This window comes from Oncorhynchus mykiss, chromosome 13, assembly GCF_057628025.1.
Source record: "Oncorhynchus mykiss isolate SJ-2025 chromosome 13, ASM5762802v1, whole genome shotgun sequence".
Lineage (NCBI taxonomy): Eukaryota > Metazoa > Chordata > Actinopteri > Salmoniformes > Salmonidae > Oncorhynchus > Oncorhynchus mykiss.
In genome coordinates, this window is record NC_143034.1 from 77,856,155 (window position 1) to 77,878,870 (window position 22,716).

The window sequence follows — 22,716 nt, forward strand, 5'->3', positions numbered from 1 at the left end:
CTACCAGGTTATATTAAGTTCTCCTGACCTCATGACATACAGTAACTACCAGGTTATATTAGGTTCTCCTGACCTCATGACATACAGTAACTACCAGGTTATATTAGGTTCTCCTGACCTCATGACATACAGTAACTACCAGGTTATATTAAGTTCTCCTGACCTCATGACATACAGTAACTACCAGGTTATATTAGGTTCTCCTGACCTCATGACATACAGTAACTACTTAAGTTCTCCTGACCTCATGACATACAGTAACTACTTAAGTTCTCCTGACCTCATGACATACAGTAACTACCAGGTTATATTAAGTTCTCCTGACCTCATGACATACAGTAACTACTTAAGTTCTCCTGACCTCATGACATACAGTAACTACTTAAGTTCTCCTGACCTCATGACATACAGTAACTACCAGGTTATATTAAGTTCTCCTGACCTCATGACATACAGTAACTACTTAAGTTCTCCTGACCTCATGACATACAGTAACTACCAGGTTATATTAGGTTCTCCTGACCTCATGACATACAGTAACTACTTACGTTCTCCTGACCTCATGACATACAGTAACTACCAGGTTATATTAAGTTCTCCTGACCTCATGACATACAGTAACTACCAGGTTATATTAAGTTCTCCTGACCTCATGACATACAGTAACTACTTAAGTTCTCCTGACCTCATGACATACAGTAACTACCAGGTTATATTAGGTTCTCCTGACCTCATGACATACAGTAACTACCAGGTACATGTTTCTGGTCTTTAGTTCTGGTTCTAGTTCTGGTAAAGTTCTGTTCTAGTTCTGGTTAAGTTGTGGTTCTAGTTCTGGGTCTAGTTCCGGTTCTGGTTTAGTTCTGGTTCTAGTTCTGGTTTAGTTCTGTTCTAGTTTTAGTTCTAGTGCTGGTTTAGTTCTGGTTCTAGTTCTGGTTCTGATTTAATGATAGTACTAGTTATGGTTTAGTTATGGTTCTAGTTATGGTTCTGATTTAGTTCTGGTTCTAGTTCTGGCACGAGTCATGGTTCTATTGATGTTCTAGTCATGGTTCTAGTCATGAATCTAGTCATAGTTCTAGTCATGGTTCTAGTTCTGGTTATAGTCATGGTTCTATTGATGTTCTAGCCATGGTTCTAGTCATGGTTCTGGTTCTAGTCATGGTTCTAGTCATGGCTCTAGTCATATGTCTAGTTCAGTTTCTAGTCATGGTTTTAGTCATGGTTCTAGTTCAGGTCCTAGTCATGGTTCTAGTTCTAGTCATGGTTCTAGTTCAGGTTCAAGTCATGGTTTTAGTCATGGTTCTAGTTCAGGTTCTAGTCATGGTTCAAGTTCTGGTTCTAGTTATGTTTCTAGTCATGTTTCTAGTCATGTTTCTAGTCATGTTTCTAGTCATGTTTCTAGTCATGGTTCTAGTTCTGGTTCTAGTCATGGTTCTAGTTCTGGTTCTAGTCATGGTTCTAGTTCTGGTTCTAGTCATGGTTCTAGTTATGGCCAAGTCCAGTATATGTCCAATACTAGTCTCTACTAACCTTCGCTCCAGAGTACTCCTCTTCTCCGTATTTGATGGATGCCTGCAGTTTGATCATCTGTGGGAGAGATGGACAGAACATGGGTCAGAAGAGACAAAATAACGAAGAGAATATGGTTGAAGAACAGAATTATATCTCAGTGTGGTAAGATAACTCTACCTGGTAGTAAACATTATAACTCTACCTGGTAGTAAACATTATAACTCTACCTGGTAGTAAACATTATAACTCTACCTGGTAGTAAACATTATAACTCTACCTGGTAGTAAACATTATAACTCTACCTGGTAGTAAACATTATAACTCTACCTGGTAGTAAACATTATAACTCTACCTGGTAGTAAACATTATAACTCTACCTGGTAGTAAACATTATAACTCTACCTGGTAGTAAACATTATGACTCTACCTGGTAGTAAACATTATAACTCTACCTGGTAGTAAACATTATAACTCTACCTGGTAGTAAACATTATAACTCTACCTGGTAGTAAACATTATAACTCTACCTGGTAGTAAACATTATGACTCTACCTGGTAGTAAACATTATAACTCTACCTGGTAGTAAACATTATAACTCTACCTGGTGGGGCTGGTAGTAAACATTATAACTCTACCTGGTAGTAAACATTATAACTCTACCTGGTAGTAAACATTATAACTCTACCTGGTAGTAAACATTATAACTCTACCTGGTAGTAAACATTATAACTCTACCTGGTAGTAAACATTATGACTCTAGCTGGTAGTAAACATTATAACTCCACCTGGTAGTAAACATTATGACTCTACCTGGTAGTAAACATTATAACTCTACCTGGTAGTAAACATTATAACTATACCTGGTAGTAAACATTATAACTCTACCTGGTGGGTCTGGTAGTAAACATTATAACTCTACCTGGTAGTAAACATTATAACTCTACCTGGTAGTAAACATTATAACTCTACCTGGTAGTAAACATTATAACTCTACCTGGTAGTAAACATTATAACTCTGCCTGGTGGGGCTGGTAGAAAACATTATAACTCTACCTGGTAGTAAACATTATAACTCTACCTGGTAGTAAACATTATAACTATACCTGGTAGTAAACATTATAACTCTACCTGGTGGGTCTGGTAGTAAACATTATGACTCTACCTGGTAGTAAACATTATAACTCTACCTGGTAGTAAACATTATAACTCTACCTGGTAGTAAACATTATAACTCTACCTGGTAGTAAACATTATAACTCTACCTGGTAGTAAACATTATAACTCTACCTGGTAGTAAACATTATGACTCTACCTGGTAGGTCTGGTAGTAAACATTATAACTCTACCTGGTAGTAAACATTATAACTCTACCTGGTAGTAAACATTCTAAATCTACCTGGTAGTAAACATTATAACTCTACCTGGTAGTAAACATTATAACTCTACCTGGTAGTAAACATTATAACTCTACCTGGTAGTAAACATTATAACTCTACCTGGTAGTAAACATTATGACTCTACCTGGTGGGTCTGGTAGTAAACATTTTTACTCTACCTGGTAGTAAACATTATAACTCTACCTGGTAGTAAACATTATAACTCTACCTGGTAGTAAACATTATAACTCTACCTGGTAGTAAACATTATAACTCTGCCTGGTAAACTCTACCTGGTAGTAAACATTATAACTCTACCTGGTAGTAAACATTATAACTCTACCTGGTAGTAAACATTATAACTCTGCCTGGTAGTAAACATTATGACTCTACCTGGTAGTAAACATTATAACTCTACCTGGTAGTAAACATTATAACTCTACCTGGTAGTAAACATTACAACTCTACCTGGTAGTAAACATTATAACTCTACCTGGTAGTAAACATTATAACTCTACCTGGTGGGGCTGGTAGTAAACATTATAACTCTACCTGGTAGTAAACATTATAACTCTACCTGGTAGTAAACATTATAACTCTGCCTGGTAGTAAAACATTATAACTCTACCTGGTAGTAAACATTACAACTCTACCTGGTAGTAAAACATTATAACTCTACCTGGTAGTAAACATTATAACTCTACCTGGTGGGGCTGGTAGTAAACATTATAACTCTACCTGGTAGTAAACATTATAACTCTGCCTGGTTGTAACGATTCTCTTCTTGTGAAGTAGAGGCGGACCAAAGCGCAGCGTGGTGGTTGTTCATTGTATTTATTGACGACACTATACATGAACAAACTAACGGAAAAAAACAAGAAACGTGAGAACTCAAAACAGCCCTGTCTGGTGCAAACACAAAAACAGGAACAATCACCCACAAACACACAGTGAAACCCAGGCTACCTAAATATGGTTCCCAATCAGAGACAATGACGAACACCTGCCTCTGATTGAGAACCATATCAGGCCGAACATAGAACTAGACCAAAACATAGAAAAACAAACATAGACTGCCCACCCAACTCACGCCCTGACCATACTAAATAAATACAAAAACAAAGGAAATAGAGGTCAGAACGTGACAGTACCCCCCCCCAAAGGTGCGGACTCCGGCCGCAAAACCTTGACCTATAGGGGAGGGTCTGGGTGGGCGTCTGTCCGCGGTGGCGGCTCTGGCGCGGGACGCGGACCCCACTTCGCCATTGTCTCAGTCCGCCTTATTGTCCGCCTCCGTGGCTTACTCACCATGCCCACCCCTCTCAATGACCCCACTGGACAGAGGGGCTGCTTGGGACAGAGGGGCAGCTTCTCGGGACAGAGGGACAGCTGCTCGGGACAGAGGGACAGCTGCTCGGGACAGAGGGACAGCTGCTCGGGACAGAGGGACAGCTGCTCGGGACAGAGGGACAGCTGCTCCGGGCGGAGGGGCTCTAGCGGCCCCTGGCTGACTGGCGGCACTGGCGGCCCCTGGCTGACTGGCGGCCCCTGGCTGACTGGCGGCACTGGCGGCCCCTGGTTGACTGGCGGCGCTGGCGCTGGGCTGACTGGCGGCACTGGCGGCCCCTGGTTGACTGGCGGCACTGGCGGCCCCTGGCTGACTGGCGGCCCCTGGCTGACTGGCGGCACTGGCGGCCCCTGGCTGACGGGCGGCACTGGCGGCTCCTGGCAGACGGGCGGCACTGGCGGCGCTGGGCAGACGGGCGGCGCTGGCGGCGCTGGGCAGACGGGCGGCGCTGGGCAGACGGGCGGCGCTGGCGGCGCTGGGCAGACGGGCGGCGCTGGCGGCGCTGGGCAGACGGGCGGCGCTGGCGGCGCTGGGCAGACGGGCGGCGCTGGCGGCGCTGGGCAGACGGGCGGCGCTGGCGGCGCTGGGCAGACGGGCGGCGCTGGCGGCGCTGGGCAGACGGGCGGCGCTGGCGGCGCTGGGCAGACGGGCGGCGCTGGCGGCGCTGGGCAGACGGGCGGCGCTGGGCAGACGGGAAGCTCCGATGGCGCCGGGCAGACGCGAAGCTCCGACAGAGGCGCCGGGCAGACGGGAAGCTCCGGCAGAGGCGCCGGACAGGCGGGAGGCTCCGGCAGAGGCGCCGGACAGGCGGGAGGCTCCGGCAGAGGCGCCGGACAGGCGGGAGGCTCCGGCAGAGGCGCCGGACAGGCGGGAGGCTCCGGCAGAGGCGCCGGACAGGCGGGAGGCTCCGGCAGAGGCGCCGGACAGGCGGGAGGCTCCGGCAGAGGCGCCGGACAGGCGGGAGGCTCCGGCAGAGGCGCCGGACAGGCGGGAGGCTCCGGCAGAGGCGCCGGACAGGCGGGAGGCTCCGGCAGCGGCGCCGGACAGGCGGGAGGCTCCGGCAGAGGCGCCGGACAGGCGGGAGGCTCCGGCAGAGGCGCCGGACAGGCGGGAGGCTCCGGCAGCGCTGGAGAGGAGGAAGGCTCTGGACGGATGGGCCGGAGAGACAGCCTGGTACGGGGAGCTGCCACCGGAGGGCTGGGGTGTGGAGGTGGTGACGGATAGACCGGGCCGTGCAGGCGCACTGGAGCTCTTGAGCACCGAGCCTGCCCAACCTTACCCGGTTGAATGGTCCCGGTCGCCCTGCCAGTGCGGCGAGGTGGAATAGCCCGCACTGGGCTATGCAGGCGAACCGGGGACACCGTGCGCAAGGCTGGTGCCATGTAAGCCGGCCCAAGGAGACGCACTGGAGACCAGATGCGTAGAGCCGGCTTCATGGCACTTGGCTCGATGCCCACTCTAGCCCGGCCGATACGCGGAGCTGGAATGTACCGCACCGGGCTGTGCACCCGCACTGGGGACACCGTGCGCTCCACAGCATAACACGGTGCCTGCCCGGTCTCTCTAGCCCACCGGTAACCACAGGAAGTTGGCTCAGGTCTCCTACCTGGCGTAGCCATACTCCCTGTTAGCCCCCCCCCAAGAAATTTTTGGGGCTGACTCCCGGGCTTCCATCCACGACGCCGCGCTGCCTCCTCATACCAGCGCCTCTCCGCTTTCGCCGCCTCCCGTTCTTCCTTGGGGCGGCGATACTCTCCTGGCTGAGCCCAAGGTCCTTTACCGTCTAATTCGTCCTCCCATGTCCATACCTCCTCGCGCTGCTCCTGCTGCTGCTTTCTCCTTTGCCCATTACCACACCGCTTGGTCCTGTTGTGGTGGGTGATTCTGTAACGATTCTCTTCTTGTGAAGTAGAGGCGGACCAAAGCGCAGCGTGGTGGTTGTTCATTGTATTTATTGACGACACTATACATGAACAAACTAACGGAAAAAAACAAGAAACGTGAGAACTCAAAACAGCCCTGTCTGGTGCAAACACAAAAACAGGAACAATCACCCACAAACACACAGTGAAACCCAGGCTACCTAAATATGGTTCCCAATCAGAGACAATGACGAACACCTGCCTCTGATTGAGAACCATATCAGGCCGAACATAGAACTAGACCAAAACATAGAAAAACAAACATAGACTGCCCACCCAACTCACGCCCTGACCATACTAAATAAATACAAAAACAAAGGAAATAGAGGTCAGAACGTGACACTGGTAGTAAAGATTATGACTCTACCTGGTAGTAAACATTATAACTCTACCTGGTAGTAAACATTATAACTCTACCTGGTAGTAAACATTATGACTCTACCTGGTGGGTCTGGTAGTAAACATTTTTACTCTACCTGGTAGTAAACATTATAACTCTACCTGGTAGTAAACATTATAACTCTACCTGGTAGTAAACATTATAACTCTACCTGGTAGTAAACATTATAACTCTGCCTGGTAAACTCTACCTGGTAGTAAACATTATAACTCTACCTGGTAGTAAACATTATAACTCTACCTGGTAGTAAACATTATAACTCTGCCTGGTAGTAAACATTATGACTCTACCTGGTAGTAAACATTATAACTCTACCTGGTAGTAAACATTATAACTCTACCTGGTAGTAAACATTACAACTCTACCTGGTAGTAAACATTATAACTCTACCTGGTAGTAAACATTATAACTCTACCTGGTGGGGCTGGTAGTAAACATTATAACTCTACCTGGTAGTAAACATTATAACTCTACCTGGTAGTAAACATTATAACTCTACCTGGTAGTAAAACATTATAACTCTACCTGGTAGTAAACATTATAACTCTACCTGGTGGGGCTGGTAGTAAACATTATAACTCTACCTGGTAGTAAACATTATAACTCTGCCTGGTAGTAAAGATTATGACTCTACCTGGTAGTAAACATTATAACTCTACCTGGTAGTAAACATTATAACTCTACCTGGTAGTAAACATTACAACTCTACCTGGTAGTAAACATTATAACTCTACCTGGTAGTAAACATTATAACTCTACCTGGTGGGGCTGGTAGTAAACATTATAACTCTACCTGGTAGTAAACATTATAACTCTACCTGGTAGTAAACATTATAACTCTACCTGGTAGTAAACATTATAACTCTACCTGGTAGTAAACATTATAACTCTGTCTGGTAGTAAACTTTCTAACTCTACCTGGTAGTAAACATTATAACTCTACCTGGTAGTAAACATTATAACTCTACCTGGTAGTAAACATTATAACTCTACCTGGTAGTAAACATTATAACTCTACCTGGTAGTAAAACATTATAACTCTACCTGGTAGTAAACATTATAACTCTACCTGGTAGTAAAACATTATAACTCTACCTGGTGGGGCAGGAGAGGTTCCGGATCCTGGTAAATAGGTTCCAGAACAAAACAGTCCAAAACTGAGAGGTTCTGTGTCCTGTTGTGGCAGGATCCGGCTCAAATGAAGCACTGATTCTACCTCAACCTTGGTATTATAACTTCATGTCGGAAGTGTACCTTGGTGTGGCTGGTAGGGTTGTCCAATAGAAAGGTAGCCTTCATGGCCTCGGGGTAGGCACAGGCCCCGTACAGAGACTGGGCGTAATACAGCTTGTACTCCTCCACCTCGGGGTGTAGCTGAGTCAGCTGCTCATAGCACTCTGCTGCGTTGGTGAAGTCCTGCATGTGGTAGTAGCAGTAGCCTAGCAGAGACAGGGCTGCCCGTGACTGGGAGGAGGAGGAGAAGGTAGAGGAGGAGGAGAATAAGAAGATTACGGGCTCCATTCAATCCATATCGCCCAAGTTCAGCATTATATGGTGATTGACATTTAAAGGTAATGTTCCCGCATTCCATGAGACTGCAGTCACGGTAAACGCTGCATATATTGGCTAAAGGTAATCGAAAATGACCTTTCAATTTTCAAGAACGCTATAGCGATGAACTTTGCCAATACGGATTGAATCGAGCCCTAGATGTATTGTCCAATGAAATAGTAGTAGACAGTCTGTTTGTGCTATCATGACAAGTCACTCATTAGCAAGCTAAACATTGGCTTGCCGGTGACAGCAATGGAGTTGGCAATAGCACAAACTGATCTGGGAGCAGGCTATAGAAGGAGACAACAGATCTGGGACCAGGCTATAGAAGGAGACGACAGACCTGGGACCAGGCTATAGAAGGAGACAACAGATCTGGGACCAGGCTATAGAAGGAGACAACAGATCTGGGACCAGGCTATAGAAGGAGACAACAGATCTGGGACCAGGCTATAGAAGGAGACATCAGATCTGGGACCAGGCTATAGAAGGAGACAACAGATCTGGGACCAGGCTATAGAAGGAGACGACAGATCTGGGACCAAGCTATAGAAGGAGACAACAGATCTGGGAGCACACACACACACAGACAGACACACACACTCACTCACTACCTTCATCTGTTTCTGCAGTTCATTGCTGAGGATGTGGATAGCCTCTCCATACCGCCCATCTTTGATCTATAGGAGAACAGAGTTAGCAGCTAGTTATAAAATAATACATGAGCTATCTAGCTAGCTATGTTGTCACACTCAGTTCGTTAGCTAGCGTTAGGCTATAGCCTGAGCCTTGAAATTGAAGGGTCTGTCAGGCTAGCTTAATCAAAGTTAGCTAGCTTGCTATAGCCCCAATTTGTGAAATTCGTATTGTGACGTTAGCTAGCTGGAATTCGCTATATAATCAACATGACAACTTGATAAAATACCACAAGTTAAAATAACCAGTTTCATTATCAGCTAGCTAGCTATCATGGCTAGCGTTAGTATCCATGGTAGCTATGCAAGCGACCAACTTCTCACCATTTTGTAGACGGTGGCGGTGTATTCGCCGTCTTTAATCGTTGTCAGTGTCATGATTTTGCCGCTAAATCTACAGTTCTCAAAGGTAAGACTATTTTCACGCGAAAAATTATTGCCGATTCACCAATAATCCCAATTAGTGCACCATGTTTAGGCGTTATTTACTTTTCTACACATTCAACGCACAGGAAGTGTTACTTAGCAACCGTACCGGAAACGGAAACCCCGACGTTGAATAACTTTAAGACGGAGGAGCGTCTGTTGTGAGCTATTACCATAGAGATTGACAGAGACCTTTAGTGGCCAAAAGGCTGCTATAGTATGGGCAGCACCATTGAAGGCTTCCACCATTCTTCTGCCATTTTAAAGTAGTCAACTGGGTGGGGACTCCTATGGGTTGTAGCAGACTATCCATTATATTGACTAGAATTTAAAGTGGCCGCTCTAAAAATGAAAATAAATGTGGTAAAAAATGGAAGGCAGTGGGAGGATAAAAAAAACACACATAAAGATGAGTCCTCTATCTATTTATTTGTGTAGGACACTTTTCCAGCAAAGAACATTTTCCAATTATCTAATAAATGAAAAACACCAGTTGATGAGATTTAATGCTGCCCACCCGTTCCGTATCATGCCAAGATATGTTGAGATATATATATAATGAAAAGCTCTATAGAAGTTTTTTTTATAAAAAATGTAACCCCTTATTCTCCCCAATTTCGGGGTATCCAATTGTTAGTAGCTACTATCTTGTCTCATCGCTACAACTCCCGTATGGGCTCTGGAGAGACGAAGGTCGAAAGTCATGCGTCCTCCGATACACAACCCAACCAAGCCGCACTGCTTCTTAACACAGCGTGCATCCAACCCGGAAGCCAGCCGCACCAATGGTGTCGGAGGAAACAACGTGCACCTGGCGACCTTGGTTAGCGCGCACTGCGCCCGGCCCGCCACAGAAGTGAGACAAGGATATCCCTACCGGCCAAACCCTCCCTAACCTGGACGACGCTAGGCCAATTGTGCGTCGTCCCACGGACCTCCCGGTCGCGGCCGGTTGCGACAGAGCGAACCCAGAGTCTCTGGTGGCACAGCTAGCGCTGAAGTACAGCGCCCTTCCCCACTGCGCCACCCGGGAGGCCACTCTATAGAAGTTTTAATAAATTATTATTATTAGGTTGTGGTGGACTGTCATAATCACTGTAGATAGTATACAAACTAAAAGTGTGCATACTGCCCCCTGGAGGGTGTTGTCTGAACAGGTATAAAGACAAGGTTGGTGATATACTGCCCCCTGGAGGGTGTTGTCTGAACAGGTATAAAGACAAGGTTGGTGATATACTGCCCCCTGGAGGGTGTTGTCTGAACGGGTATAAAGACAAGGTTGGTGATTTACTGCCCCCTGGAGGGTGTTGTCTGAACAGGTATAAAGACATGGTTGGTGATTTACTGCCCCCCGGAGGGTGTCTGTTGTCTCTATCATTCTCTATGGTGTGTACCTGCTTCAGGCAAGGCATGTGTATGAACAGCTGGCTTCTGAAGAATGCCACCCAAGGATACACCTCAGGGAAAGCTTTTAATTTATTGATGATTATACAGGTACAAATCATAGACTAACTGGAACTGATTATGAATGTAACCCACCTTCCACAATATCATTAAAACATTTATCCTCAGACTACCATACGGTGTATTTGATTGAACAATTCAAAAATAAAATATATTATCCTCTGATTGGGCCCAGTCTATGTGGTTTGCACTCACAGTAACAACAGGCTTACATCTATACTATTGACAGGTCACTCACAGTAACAACAGGCTTACATCTATACTATTGACAGGTCACTCACAGTAACAACAGGCTTACATCTATACTATTGACAGGTCACTCACAGTAACAACAGGCTTACATCTATACTATTGACAGGTCACTCACAGTAACAACAGGCTTACATCTATACTATTGACAGGTCACTCACAGTAACAACAGGCTTACATCTATACTATTGACAGGTCACTCACAGTAACAACAGGCTTACAACTATACTACTGACAGGTCACTCACAGTAACAATAGTTCTACATCTATACTATTGACAGGTCACTCACAGTAACAATAGTTCTACATCTATACTATTGACAGGTCACTCACAGTAACAACAGGCTTACATCTATACTATTGACAGGTCCCTCACAGTAACAACAGGTCTACATCTATACTATTGACAGGTCACTCACAGTAACAACAGGCTTACATCTATACTATTGACAGGTCCCTCACAGTAACAACAGGCTTACATCTATACTATTGACAAGTCACTCACAGTAACAACAGGCCTACATCTATACTATTGACAGGTCACTCACAGTAACAACAGGCCTACATCTATACTATTGACAGGTCACTCACAGTAACAACAGGCCTACATCTATACTATTGACAGGTCACTCACAGTAACAACAGGCCTACATCTATACTATTGACAGGTCACTCACAGTAACAACAGGCCTACATCTATACTATTGACAGGTCACTCACAGTAACAACCACCTTTTCACAGTTTGGACTCTACTAAATAAAGGTTCATCAAAATACAGTCCGGTGTCAACAACCAACATCCCAAATGGGACAAATTTAATCCGAGAAACAGTGATGTCAGTGTAGATCAGTGAGAGTGGTCGAGGCACAGATATCCAATGAAATTAGTGTTTAAATCAAATCAAATCCAAGTTAATTTGTCACGTGCGCCGAATACAACAGATGTAGACCTTACAGTGAAATGCTGACTTACAGCCTCTAACCAACAGTGCAGAAAAAGGTATTAGGTGAACAATAGATAAGTAAAGAAATAAAAACAACAGTAAAAAATACAGGCTATATACAGTAGAGAGGCTATATACAGTAGAGAGGCTATATACAGTAGAGAGGCTATATACAGTAGAGAGGCTATATACAGTAGAGAGGCTATATACAGTAGAGAGGCTATATACAGTAGAGAGGCTATATACAGTAGAGAGGCTATATACAGTAGAGAGGCTATAACAGTAGAGAGGCTATATACAGTAGAGAGGCTATATACAGTAGAGAGGCTATATACAGTAGAGAGGCTATATACAGTAGAGAGGCTATAACAGTAGAGAGGCTATATACAGTAGAGAGGCTATATACAGTAGAGAGGCTATATACAGTAGAGAGGCTATATACAGTAGAGAGGCTATATACAGTAGAGAGGCTATATACAGTAGAGAGGCTATATACAGTGGAGAGGCTATAACAGTAGAGAGGCTATATACAGTAGAGAGGCTATATACAGTAGAGAGGCTATATACAGTAGAGAGGCTATATACAGTAGAGAGGCTATATACAGTAGAGAGGCTATAACAGTAGAGAGGCTATATACAGTAGAGAGGCTATATACAGTAGAGAGGCTATATACAGTAGAGAGGCTATATACAGTAGAGAGGCTATATACAGTAGAGAGGCTATAACAGTAGAGAGGCTATATATAGTAGAGAGGCTATATACAGTAGAGAGGCTATATACAGTAGAGAGGCTATATACAGTAGAGAGGCTATATACAGTAGAGAGGCTATATACAGTAGAGAGGCTCTATACAGTAGCGAGGCTATATACAGTAGAGAGGCTATATACAGTAGAGAGGCTATATACAGTAGAGAGGCTATATACAGTAGAGAGGCTATATACAGTAGCGAGGCTATATACAGTAGAGAGGCTATATACAGTAGAGAGGCTATATACAGTAGAGAGGCTATATACAGTAGAGAGGCTATAACAGTAGAGAGGCTATATACAGTAGAGAGGCTATATACAGTAGAGAGGCTATAAAAGTAGAGAGGCTATATACAGTAGAGAGGCTATATACAGTAGAGAGGCTATAGACAGTAGAGAGGCTATAGACAGTAGAGATGCTATGTACAGTAGAGAGGCTATATACAGTAGAGAGGCTATAACAGTAGAGAGGCTATATACAGTAGAGAGGCTATAACAGTAGCGAGGCTATAACAGTAGAGAGGCTATATACAGTAGAGAGGCTATATACAGTAGAGAGGCTATATACAGTAGCGAGGCTATATACAGTAGAGAGGCTATATACAGTAGCGAGGCTATAACAGTAGCGAGGCTATAACAGTAGCGAGGCTATAACAGTAGAGAGGCTATAACAGTAGCGAGGCTATAACAGTAGAGAGGCTACATACAGACACCGGTTAGTCAGGCTGATTGAGGTAGTATGTAGATCTGGTTAAAGTGACTATGCATATATGATGAACAGAGAGTAGCAGTAGCGTTAAAGAGGGGTTGGCAGGAATGTGGGATATATGTCATTCTATGGGTTAATTTCGTTGTGCCTCTGCTCAGAAACATGTATGGGCTAAAACACACTCAGGACAGAACTGAGTGTGAAAGAGAGAGAGAGATGAACACAGTTGGAACAGAATATCCCACATTCAGAACACAGTGGACCCGAGGGCAGGAATAATCCAAACCACACTCCCCACACGGCACCGCCAAGGAGTCTCTCTCTCTCTCTCTCTCTCTCTCTCTCTCTCTCTCTTTCTCTGTGTGTGTGTGTGTGTGTGTATGTTTGTGTGTGTAGAGGGTGTGTGCTCTCTGTTTATATAATGAAGCCCAAGGCAGTCAGAGAGCTATCCTGTGTGCTGCTGTTGTGGCAGACTCAGTAGGAGTTGAGACTGAGGCCTAGTGAAGAAGCAGTAAGAGTTGAGACGGAGGCCCAGTGAAGAAGCAGTAGGAGTTGAGACGGAGGCCCAGTGAAGAAGCAGTAGGAGTTGACATACAGGGAAAACACTATCTTCATCAACCAGGTACGTACATCAGGTGACTAGTTCTCTGCTCTTTGAGGTCTTGGCTGGGTACCTGGACACAGATTAGTCCTAGTCCCTTTCAATGAAGTGTATTGAGCATACACTCTAGTCCAGCACTTAATCTGTGTCCGGGAAACGGGCCCTGAAAACGTTCACAGTAACTGTGTCACAGACTGTATGCATGAAAACGTTCACAGTATCTGCTTCACAGACTGTATGCATGACAACGTTCACAGTATCTGCTTCACAGACTGTATGCATGACAACGTTCCCAGTAACTGCTTCACAGACTGTATGCATGAAAACGTTCCCAGTAACTGCTTCACAGACTGTATGCATGACAACGTTCACAGTAACTGCTTCACAGACTGTATGCATGAAAACGTTCACAGTAACTGCTTCACAGACTGTATGCATGACAACGTTCACAGTAACTGCTTCACAGACTGTATGCATGAAAACGTTCACAGTACCGTCACTATAGGGAGCAGGGTACCAGGACCAGGGCCCGTCACTATAGGGAGCAGGGTACCAGGACCAGGGCCCATCCCTATAGGGAGCAGGGTACCAGGACCAGGGCCCGTCACTATAGGGAGCAGGGTACCATGACCAGGGCCCGTCACTATAGGGAGCAGGGTACCAGGACCAGGGCCCGTCACTATAGGGAGCAGGGTACCAGGACCAGGGCCCGTCACTATAGGGAGCAGGGTACCAGGACCAGGGCCCGTCCCTATAGGGAGCAGGGTACCAGGACCAGGGCCCGTCACTATAGGGAGCAGGGTACCATGACCAGGGCCCGTCCCTATAGGGAGCAGTGTACCATGACCAGGGCCCGTCACTATAGGGAGCAGGGTACCAGGACCAGGGCCCGTCACTATAGGGAGCAGGGTACCAGGACCAGGGCCCGTCACTATAGGGAGCAGGGTACCAGTTGGAACACGTTCACATTTACCCTCAGTGGAATGTATCACAGAACTAAAAACGCAAATATGATTGTGTTAATGAAGACAGGGAGTCTATAATGAATATCTTCAGGGAGGGAATCTGCACGGACATGCACAGAGTGAGCGATATGAATAACAAGAAAGAGAGGAACTGAAGCATAGAGGCACGGAAAGAGAGAGAGAGAGGGGAAAGAGAGAGAGAGAGAGAGAGAGAGTGAGAAAGAATGAAAGAAAGAAAGACAGACAGAAAGAAAGAAAGAAAAAGAGAGAGAAAGAGAGAGAAAGCGAGAGGGGGAGAGAGAAAAAGAGAGAGAAAGAGAGAGAAAGCGAGAGGGGGAGAGAGAAAAAGAGAGAGAGAGAATATCTCTGTAGACTCAGAAAACCTCAGAAAACCTCAGCCTACGCCTTCACTACGGTGAGTCACTAAAACAACACAGAAATACACTACAGACAAATAGAAAACATCATGTCAGAAATCAACTCAATGTATTTGAAGAATCCATAGAATGTTATCGAAGAGTTATCAAATCAAAAACGGTATTTGTCACACGCGCCGAATACAACAAGTGTAGACTTTACAGTTGTCACGTTCTGACCTTTATTTCCTTTGTTTTGTATTTATTTAGTATGGTCAGGGCGTGAGTTGGGTGGGCAGTCTATGTTTGTTTTTCTATGTTTTGGGGCATTTCTATGTTTTCGGCCTAGTATGGTTCTCAATCAGAGGCAGGTGTCATTAGTTGTCTCTGATTGAGAATCATACTTAGGTAGCCTGGGTTGCACTGTTTGTTTGTGGGTGATTGGCTATGTTGATGGCTTGTTTCAGCACAGGTCTCATTTTGTAGCTTCACGGTCGAATTTGGTTTATTGTTTTTGTTCCTCGTTTGTATAGTGTTCAGTCTTTCTTTATTAAAGATTTTACCATGGACACTTACCACGCCACATTTTGGTCCTCTGATCCTTCTCGCCTCTCCTCTTACAGTGAAATGCTCACTGACAAGCCCTTAACCAACAGTGTAGACCTTACAGTGAAATGCTCACTGACAAGCCCTTAACCAACAGTGTAGACCTTACAGTGAAATGCTCACTGACAAGCCCTTAACCAACAGTGTAGAACTTACAGTGAAATGCTCACTGACAAGCCCTTAACCAACAGTGTAGACCTTACAGTGAAATGCTCACTTACAAGCCCTTAACCAACAGTGTAGACCTTACAGTGAAATGCTCACTTACAAGCCCTTAACCAACAGTGTAGACCTTACAGTGAAATGCTCACTGACAAGCCCTTAACCAACAGTGTAGACCTTACAGTGAAATGCTCACTTACAAGCCCTTAACCAACAGTGTAGACTTTACCGTGAAATGCTTTACTGACCAGCCCTTAACCAACAGTGTAGACCTTACAGTGAAATGCTCACTTACAAGCCCTTAACCAACAGTGTAGACCTTACAGTGAAATGCTCACTGACAAGCCCTTAACCAACAGTGTAGACCTCACAGTGAAATGCTCACTTAAAAGCCCTTGACCAACAGTGTAGACCTTACAGTGAAATGCTCACTTAAAAGCCCTTAACCAACAGTGTAGACCTTACAGTGAAATGCTCACTTAAAAGCCCTTAACCAACAGTGTAGACCTCACAGTGAAATGCTTTACTTACAAGCCCTTAACCAACAGTGTAGACCTTACAGTGAAATGCTGACTTAAAAGCCCTTAACCAACAGTGTAGACCTTACCGTGAAATGCTTTACTTACAAGCCCTTAACCAACAGTGTAGACCTTACAGTGAAATGCTTACTGACAAGCCCTTAACCAACAGTGTAGACCTTACAGTGAAATGCTTACTGACAAGCCCTTAACCAACAGTGTAGACCTTACAGTGAAATGCTTTACTGACAAGCCCTTAACCAACAGTGTAGACCTTACAGTGAAATGCTTTACTGACCAGCCCTTAACCAACAGTGTAGACCTTACAGTGAAATGCTTTACTGACCAGCCCTTAACCAACAGTGTAGACCTTACAGTGAAATGCTTTACTGACCAGCCCTTAACCAACAGTGTAGACCTCACAGTGAAATGCTTTACTGACCAGCCCTTAACCAACAGTGTAGACCTCACAGTGAAATGCTTACTGACCAGCCCTTAACCAACAGTGTAGACCTCACAGTGAAATGCTTTACTGACCAGCCCTTAACCAACAGTGTAGACCTCACAGTGAAATGCTTTACTGACCAGCCCTTAACCAACAGTGTAGACCTCACAGTGAAATGCTTTACTGACCAGCCCTTAACCAACAGTGTAGACCTCACAGTGAAATGCTTTACTGACCAGCCCTTAACCAACAGTGTAGACCTCACAGTGAAATGCTTTACTGACCAGCCCTTAACCAACAGTGTAGACCTCACAGTGAAATGCTTTACTGACCAGCCCTTAACCAACAGTGTAGACCTTACAGTGAAATGCTTACTGACAAGCCCTTAACCAACAGTGTAGACCTCACAGTGAAATGCTTTACTGACAAGCCCTTAACCAACAGTGTAGACCTCACAGTGAAATGCTTACTGACAAGCCCTTAACCAACAGTGTAGACCTTACAGTGAAATGCTGACTTACAAGCCCTTAACCAACAGTGTAGCCCTCACTGTGAAATGCTTACTGACAAGCCCTTAACCAACAGTGTAGACCTTACAGTGAAATGCTTTACTGACAAGCCCTTAACCAACAGTGTAGACCTCACAGTGAAATGCTTTACTTACAAGCCCTTAACCAACAGTGTAGACCTTACAGTGAAATGCTTACTGACAAGCCCTTAACCAACAGTGTAGACCTTACAGTGAAATGCTTACTGACAAGCCCTTAACCAACAGTGTAGACCTTACAGTGAAATGCTTACTGACAAGCCCTTAACCAACAGTGTAGACCTTACAGTGAAATGCTTTACTGACAAGCCCTTAACCAACAGTGTAGACCTCACAGTGAAATGCTTACTGACAAGCCCTTAACCAACAGTGTAGACCTTACAGTGAAATGCTGACTTACAAGCCCTTAACCAACAGTGTAGCCCTCACTGTGAAATGCTTACTGACAAGCCCTTAACCAACAGTGTAGACCTTACAGTGAAATGCTTACTGACAAGCCCTTAACCAACAGTGTAGACCTCACAGTGAAATGCTTTACTGACAAGCCCTTAACCAACAGTGTAGTTCAAGAAGAAGAAAATATTTACCAAGTAGACTAAGGTAAAAAGTAACACAATAAGAATAACGAGGCACCGGTACTGAGTCAGTATGGAGGTTATATACAGGGGGTACCGGTACTGAGTCAGTGTGGAGGTTATATACAGGGGGTACCGGTACTGAGTCAGTGTGGAGGTTATATACAGGGGGTACCGGTACTGAGTCAGTGTGGAGGTTATATACAGGGGGTACCGGTACTGAGTCAATGTGGAGGTTATATACAGGGGGTACCGGTACTGAGTCAGTGTGGAGGTTATATACAGGGGGTACCGGTACTGAGTCAATGTGGAGGTTATATACAGGGGGTACCGGTACCGAGTCAGTGTGGAGGCTATATACAGGGGGTACCGGTACTGAGTCAGTGTGGAGGTTATATACAGGGGGTACCAGTACTGAGTCAGTGTGGAGGTTATATACAGGGGGTACCGGTACCGAGTCAGTGTGGAGGCTATATACAGGGGGTACCGGTACTGAGTCAATGTGGAGGTTATATACAGGGGGTACCGGTACTGAGTCAGTGTGGAGGTTATATACAGGGGGTACCGGTACTGAGTCAATGTGGAGGTTATATACAGGGGATACCAGTACTGAGTCAGTGTGGAGGTTATGTACAGGGGGTACCGGTACCGAGTCAGTGTGGAGGCTATATACAGGGGGTACCGGTACTGAGTCAATGTGGAGGTTATATACAGGGGGTACCGGTACTGAGTCAGTGTGGAGGTTATATACAGGGGGCACCGGTACTGAGTCAGTGTGGAGGTTATATACAGGGGGTACCGGTACTGAGTCAATGTGGAGGTTATATACAGGGGGTACCGGTACTGAGTCAGTGTGGAGGTTATATACAGGGGGCACCGGTACTGAGTCAGTGTGGAGGTTATATACAGGGGGTACCGGTACTGAGTCAGTGTGGAGGTTATAAACAGAGGGTACCGAGTCAATGTAAATTGTCCAGTGGCGATTTTATAAATTGTTCAGCAGTCTTATGGCTTGGGGGTAGAAGCTGTTGAGGAGCCTTTTGTTCCTAGACTTGGCGCTCCGGTACCGCTTGCCGTGCGGTAGCAGAGAAAACAGTCTATGACTTGGGCGACTGGAGTCTCTGACAATTTTATGGGCTTTCCTCTGACACCGCCTATTATATCGGTCCTGGATGGCAGGAAGCTTGGCCCCAGTGATGTAATGGGCCGTTCGCACTACCCTCTGTAGCACCTTATGGTCAGATGCCGAGCAGTTGCCATACCAGGCGGTGATGCTACCGGCCCGGATGCTCTCGATGGTGCAGCTGTAGAACCTTTTGAGGATCTGGGGGCGCATGCCAAATCTTTTCAGTCTCCTGATGGGGAAAAGGGTTTGTCGTGCCCTCTTCACGACTGTCTTGGTATGTTTGGACCATGATAGTTTGTTGGTGATGTGGACACCAAGGAAGTTGAACCTCTCGACCCACTCCACTACAGCCCTGACGTTGTTAATGGGGGCCTGTTTGGCCCGCCTTTTCGTGTAGTCCACGATCAGCTCCTTTGTCTTGCTCACATTGAGGGAGTGGTTGTTGTCCTGGCACCACACTGCCAGTTCTCTGACCTCCTCCTTATAGGCCGTCTCATCGTTGTCGGTGTTGTGTTGTCAGCCAACTTAATGATGGTGTTGGAGTCGTGTTTGGCCACACAGTTGTGGGTGAACAGGGAATACAGGAGGGGACTAAGTACACACCCCTGAGGGGCCCCAGTGTTAAGGATCAGAGTGGCAGACACGTTGTTGCCTACTCTTACCAACTGGGGGCGGCTCGTCAGGAAGTCCAGAATCCAGTTGCAGAGGGAGGTGCTTAGTCCCAGAGTCCTTAGCTGTGGAGTGCGATTGAGATTGCGTCATCTGTGGATCTGTTGGGGCGGTATTCAAATTGGAGTGGGTCTAGGGTTTCAGGGAGGATGCAGATGATGTGAGCCATGACCAGCCTTTGAGTGCCACTGGGCGGTAATCATTTAGGTAGGTTACATTCGCTTCCTTGGGCACAGGTACTATGGTGGTCTGCTTGAAACATGTGGGTATTACAGACTCGGTCAGAGAGAGGTTGAAAATGTCAGTGAAGACACTTGACAGTTGGTCCTCGCCTGCGTTGAGTGCACGTCCTGGTAATCCGTCTGGCCCAGCGGCTATGTGAATGTTGACCTGTTTAAAGGTTTTGTTCACATCGGCTACCGAGAGCATTATCACACAGTCATCCAGAACAGCTGGTGCTCTCGTGCATGCTTCAGTGTTGCTTGCCTCGAAGCGAGCATAAAAGGCATTTAGCTTGTCTGGTAGGCTTGCGTCACTGGGCAGCTCACGTCTGGATTTCCCTTTGTAGTCCGTAATAGTTTTCAAGCCCTGCTACATCTAACGAGCGTCAGAGCCGGTGTAGTAGGATTCAATCTTAATCCTGTATTGACGCTTTGCTTGTTTGATGGTTCGTCTGAGGGCGTAGTGGGATTTCTTATAAGCGTCCGGATTGGTCTCCCGCTCCTTGAAAGCAGCAGCTCTAGCCTTTAGCTCGATGCTGATGTTGCCTGTAATCCATAGCTTCTGGTTGGGATATGTACGTACAGTCACTGTGGGGACGACGTCATCGATGCACTTATTGATGACTGAGGTGGTGTATTCCTCAATGCCATTGGATGAATCCCGGAACATATTCCAGTCTGTGCAGTCCTGTAGTGTAGCATCTGCGTCATCTGACCACTTCCGTATTGAGCGAGTCACTGGTACTTTCTGCTTTCGTTTTTGCTTGTAAACAGGAATTAGGAGGATAGAATTGTGGTCAGATTTGCCAAATGGAGGGCGGGGGAGAGCTTTGTATGCACCTCTGTGTGTGGAGTAAAGGTGGTCTAGGTTTTATTTTCTTCCCTGGTTGCACATGTGACATGCTGGTAAAAATGTGGCCTGCATTAACGTCTTCAGCCACTAGGAGCACCGCACCTGGGTGAGCATTTTCTTGTTTGCTTATGGCCTTATAGAGTTAGTTGAGAGCGGTCTTAGTGCCAGCTTCGCTTCTTTAATATTAGACATCGCGCACAAGCTGTTATTGAAAAAAATACACACACCCCCACCCCTTGTCTTAACAGAGGTAGTGTCTCTGTTCTGCTGGTGCATGGAAAATCCCACCAGCTCTATATTGTCCGTTTTTTCGTTCAGCCACGTCTCGGTGAAACATAAGATGTTACAGTTTTTAATGTCCCGCTGGTAGGATAATCTTAATTGTAGGTCATCAATTTTATTTTCTAACGATTGTACGCTAGCAAGGAGAATGGACGGCAGTGGGAGTTTACTCGCTGGCCTCCGGCTTCTCAGAAGGATCCCCGATATGAGTCCCCTTTTCCGGCACCTTTTCTTCGCACAGAAGGTGTGGATCTGAGCCTGTCCAGTGAAAGCAGGTCGGACTCATTAAAGGAGAAAGTTTCTTCCAGTCCGCGGTGAGTAATCGCGTTTCTGATGTCCAGAAGCTATTTTCGGTCATAAGAGACGGTAGCAGTAACATTATGTACACAATAAGTTAAAAAATAAGTTACACAAAAACGCGAAAAAAATAAAAAAAATTGAGCAAATGGTTGGGAGGATGTGAAACGTCAGCGTTATGTTCTTGGGCGCCATCTTTATCCGTTATCAGTTATCTATCCAAAACGGAGATGTATGGGTAAACCACTTCTCCAACCTTTTTGGCCCTATAACAAACAACAATACCATATACATGATCAAATACAAATCTTAGAATCAACCATTAAAGAATATCCAGAACACACTGGATTCTCCATCCCATTGAATGAGCTACAGGACAACAGACAAACCCTTCAACCCAGAGCCCTATGGAAGCCATCCTTTGACCTGTCTGTGGTCTCCATAGATGTCAGCTTGGGTCAGCTTCACCTTTCCACATCCTGACCTCAACCAGTAGGTTCAAATCACAACACTGTCCTTACATCAGTATGGCGGTGTCCCACATGACACCCTGTTTCCTACATAGTGCACTACTTTAGACCAGAGCCCTATGGCACCCTATTCCCTACATAGTGCACTACTTTAGACCAGAGCCCTATGGCACCCTATTCCCTACATAGTGCACTGCTTTTGACCAGAGCCCTAAGTAGTGTACTATACATGACCATTGGGCTCTGGTAAACAATAGTGGGCTGTATATGACATAGGGTGTAATTTGTGATCAGAACTTTCTTCCATCTCCCTTCTGGTACTCCTTACAGGTGTGGGTGTGACAGACCGTAGCCATGGTACCCAAGCAAGGCATGACGCTGCTGCTGCTGCTCCTGGTCGTCGCCACGGCAGCGGTGATGGGACAGAGGAGCCAGCGTCGCCCGGCAACCACAGACGAATGGAACTACAAGGCTGGCTGTGAGCTTTTGATGTTTCCTGGGACGTGTCCTAAATGTCTCCCTGTATTCCATACAGAGTGCACAGGGGATAGGGAGACACTGGGGACGTGGTCTCTTGTCTTTACTGCTGTGTGTAAATGACAAAACAGTGTTGGTGAAATGAATTCAGTTTTGTGGAATCACAATGTGAGAGACAGAAATACTATCCTGTTA

At 45.8% G+C, this 22,716-nt stretch overlaps 2 protein-coding genes across 5 annotated transcripts in view; one reads left to right on the forward strand and one right to left on the reverse strand.

Annotated features, from left to right (window-relative positions):
- Positions 1-9,500, reverse strand: part of ift70 (intraflagellar transport 70) — a 45,304-nt gene extending 35,804 nt beyond the window's left edge. Inside the window, exons 1-4 of one of the 4 annotated variants that reach the window (XM_090197788.1) lie at positions 9,136-9,500; positions 8,731-8,796; positions 7,817-8,026; positions 1,534-1,590 (exon numbers count right to left, since the gene is read on the reverse strand). In XM_090197788.1, the coding sequence (XP_090053914.1) occupies positions 1,534-1,590; positions 7,817-8,026; positions 8,731-8,796; positions 9,136-9,189 (387 nt within the window). In that variant the 5' untranslated portion in view covers positions 9,190-9,500. Of the gene's footprint in view, positions 1-1,533; positions 1,591-7,657; positions 8,027-8,730; positions 8,797-9,135 lie in introns of all 4 variants that reach the window. The other 3 variants (XM_090197789.1, XM_090197790.1, XM_090197791.1) reach the window with 3 other exon arrangements.
- Positions 9,501-13,540: 4,040 nt separating this feature from the next.
- LOC149979023 (uncharacterized) overlaps positions 13,541-22,716 on the forward strand; it is a 12,503-nt gene continuing 3,327 nt past the window's right edge. Inside the window, exons 1-2 of the mRNA XM_090197792.1 lie at positions 13,541-13,973; positions 22,375-22,522. Of these exons, the coding sequence (XP_090053918.1) occupies positions 22,399-22,522 (124 nt within the window). The 5' untranslated portion in view covers positions 13,541-13,973; positions 22,375-22,398. The remainder of the gene's footprint in view (positions 13,974-22,374; positions 22,523-22,716) is intronic.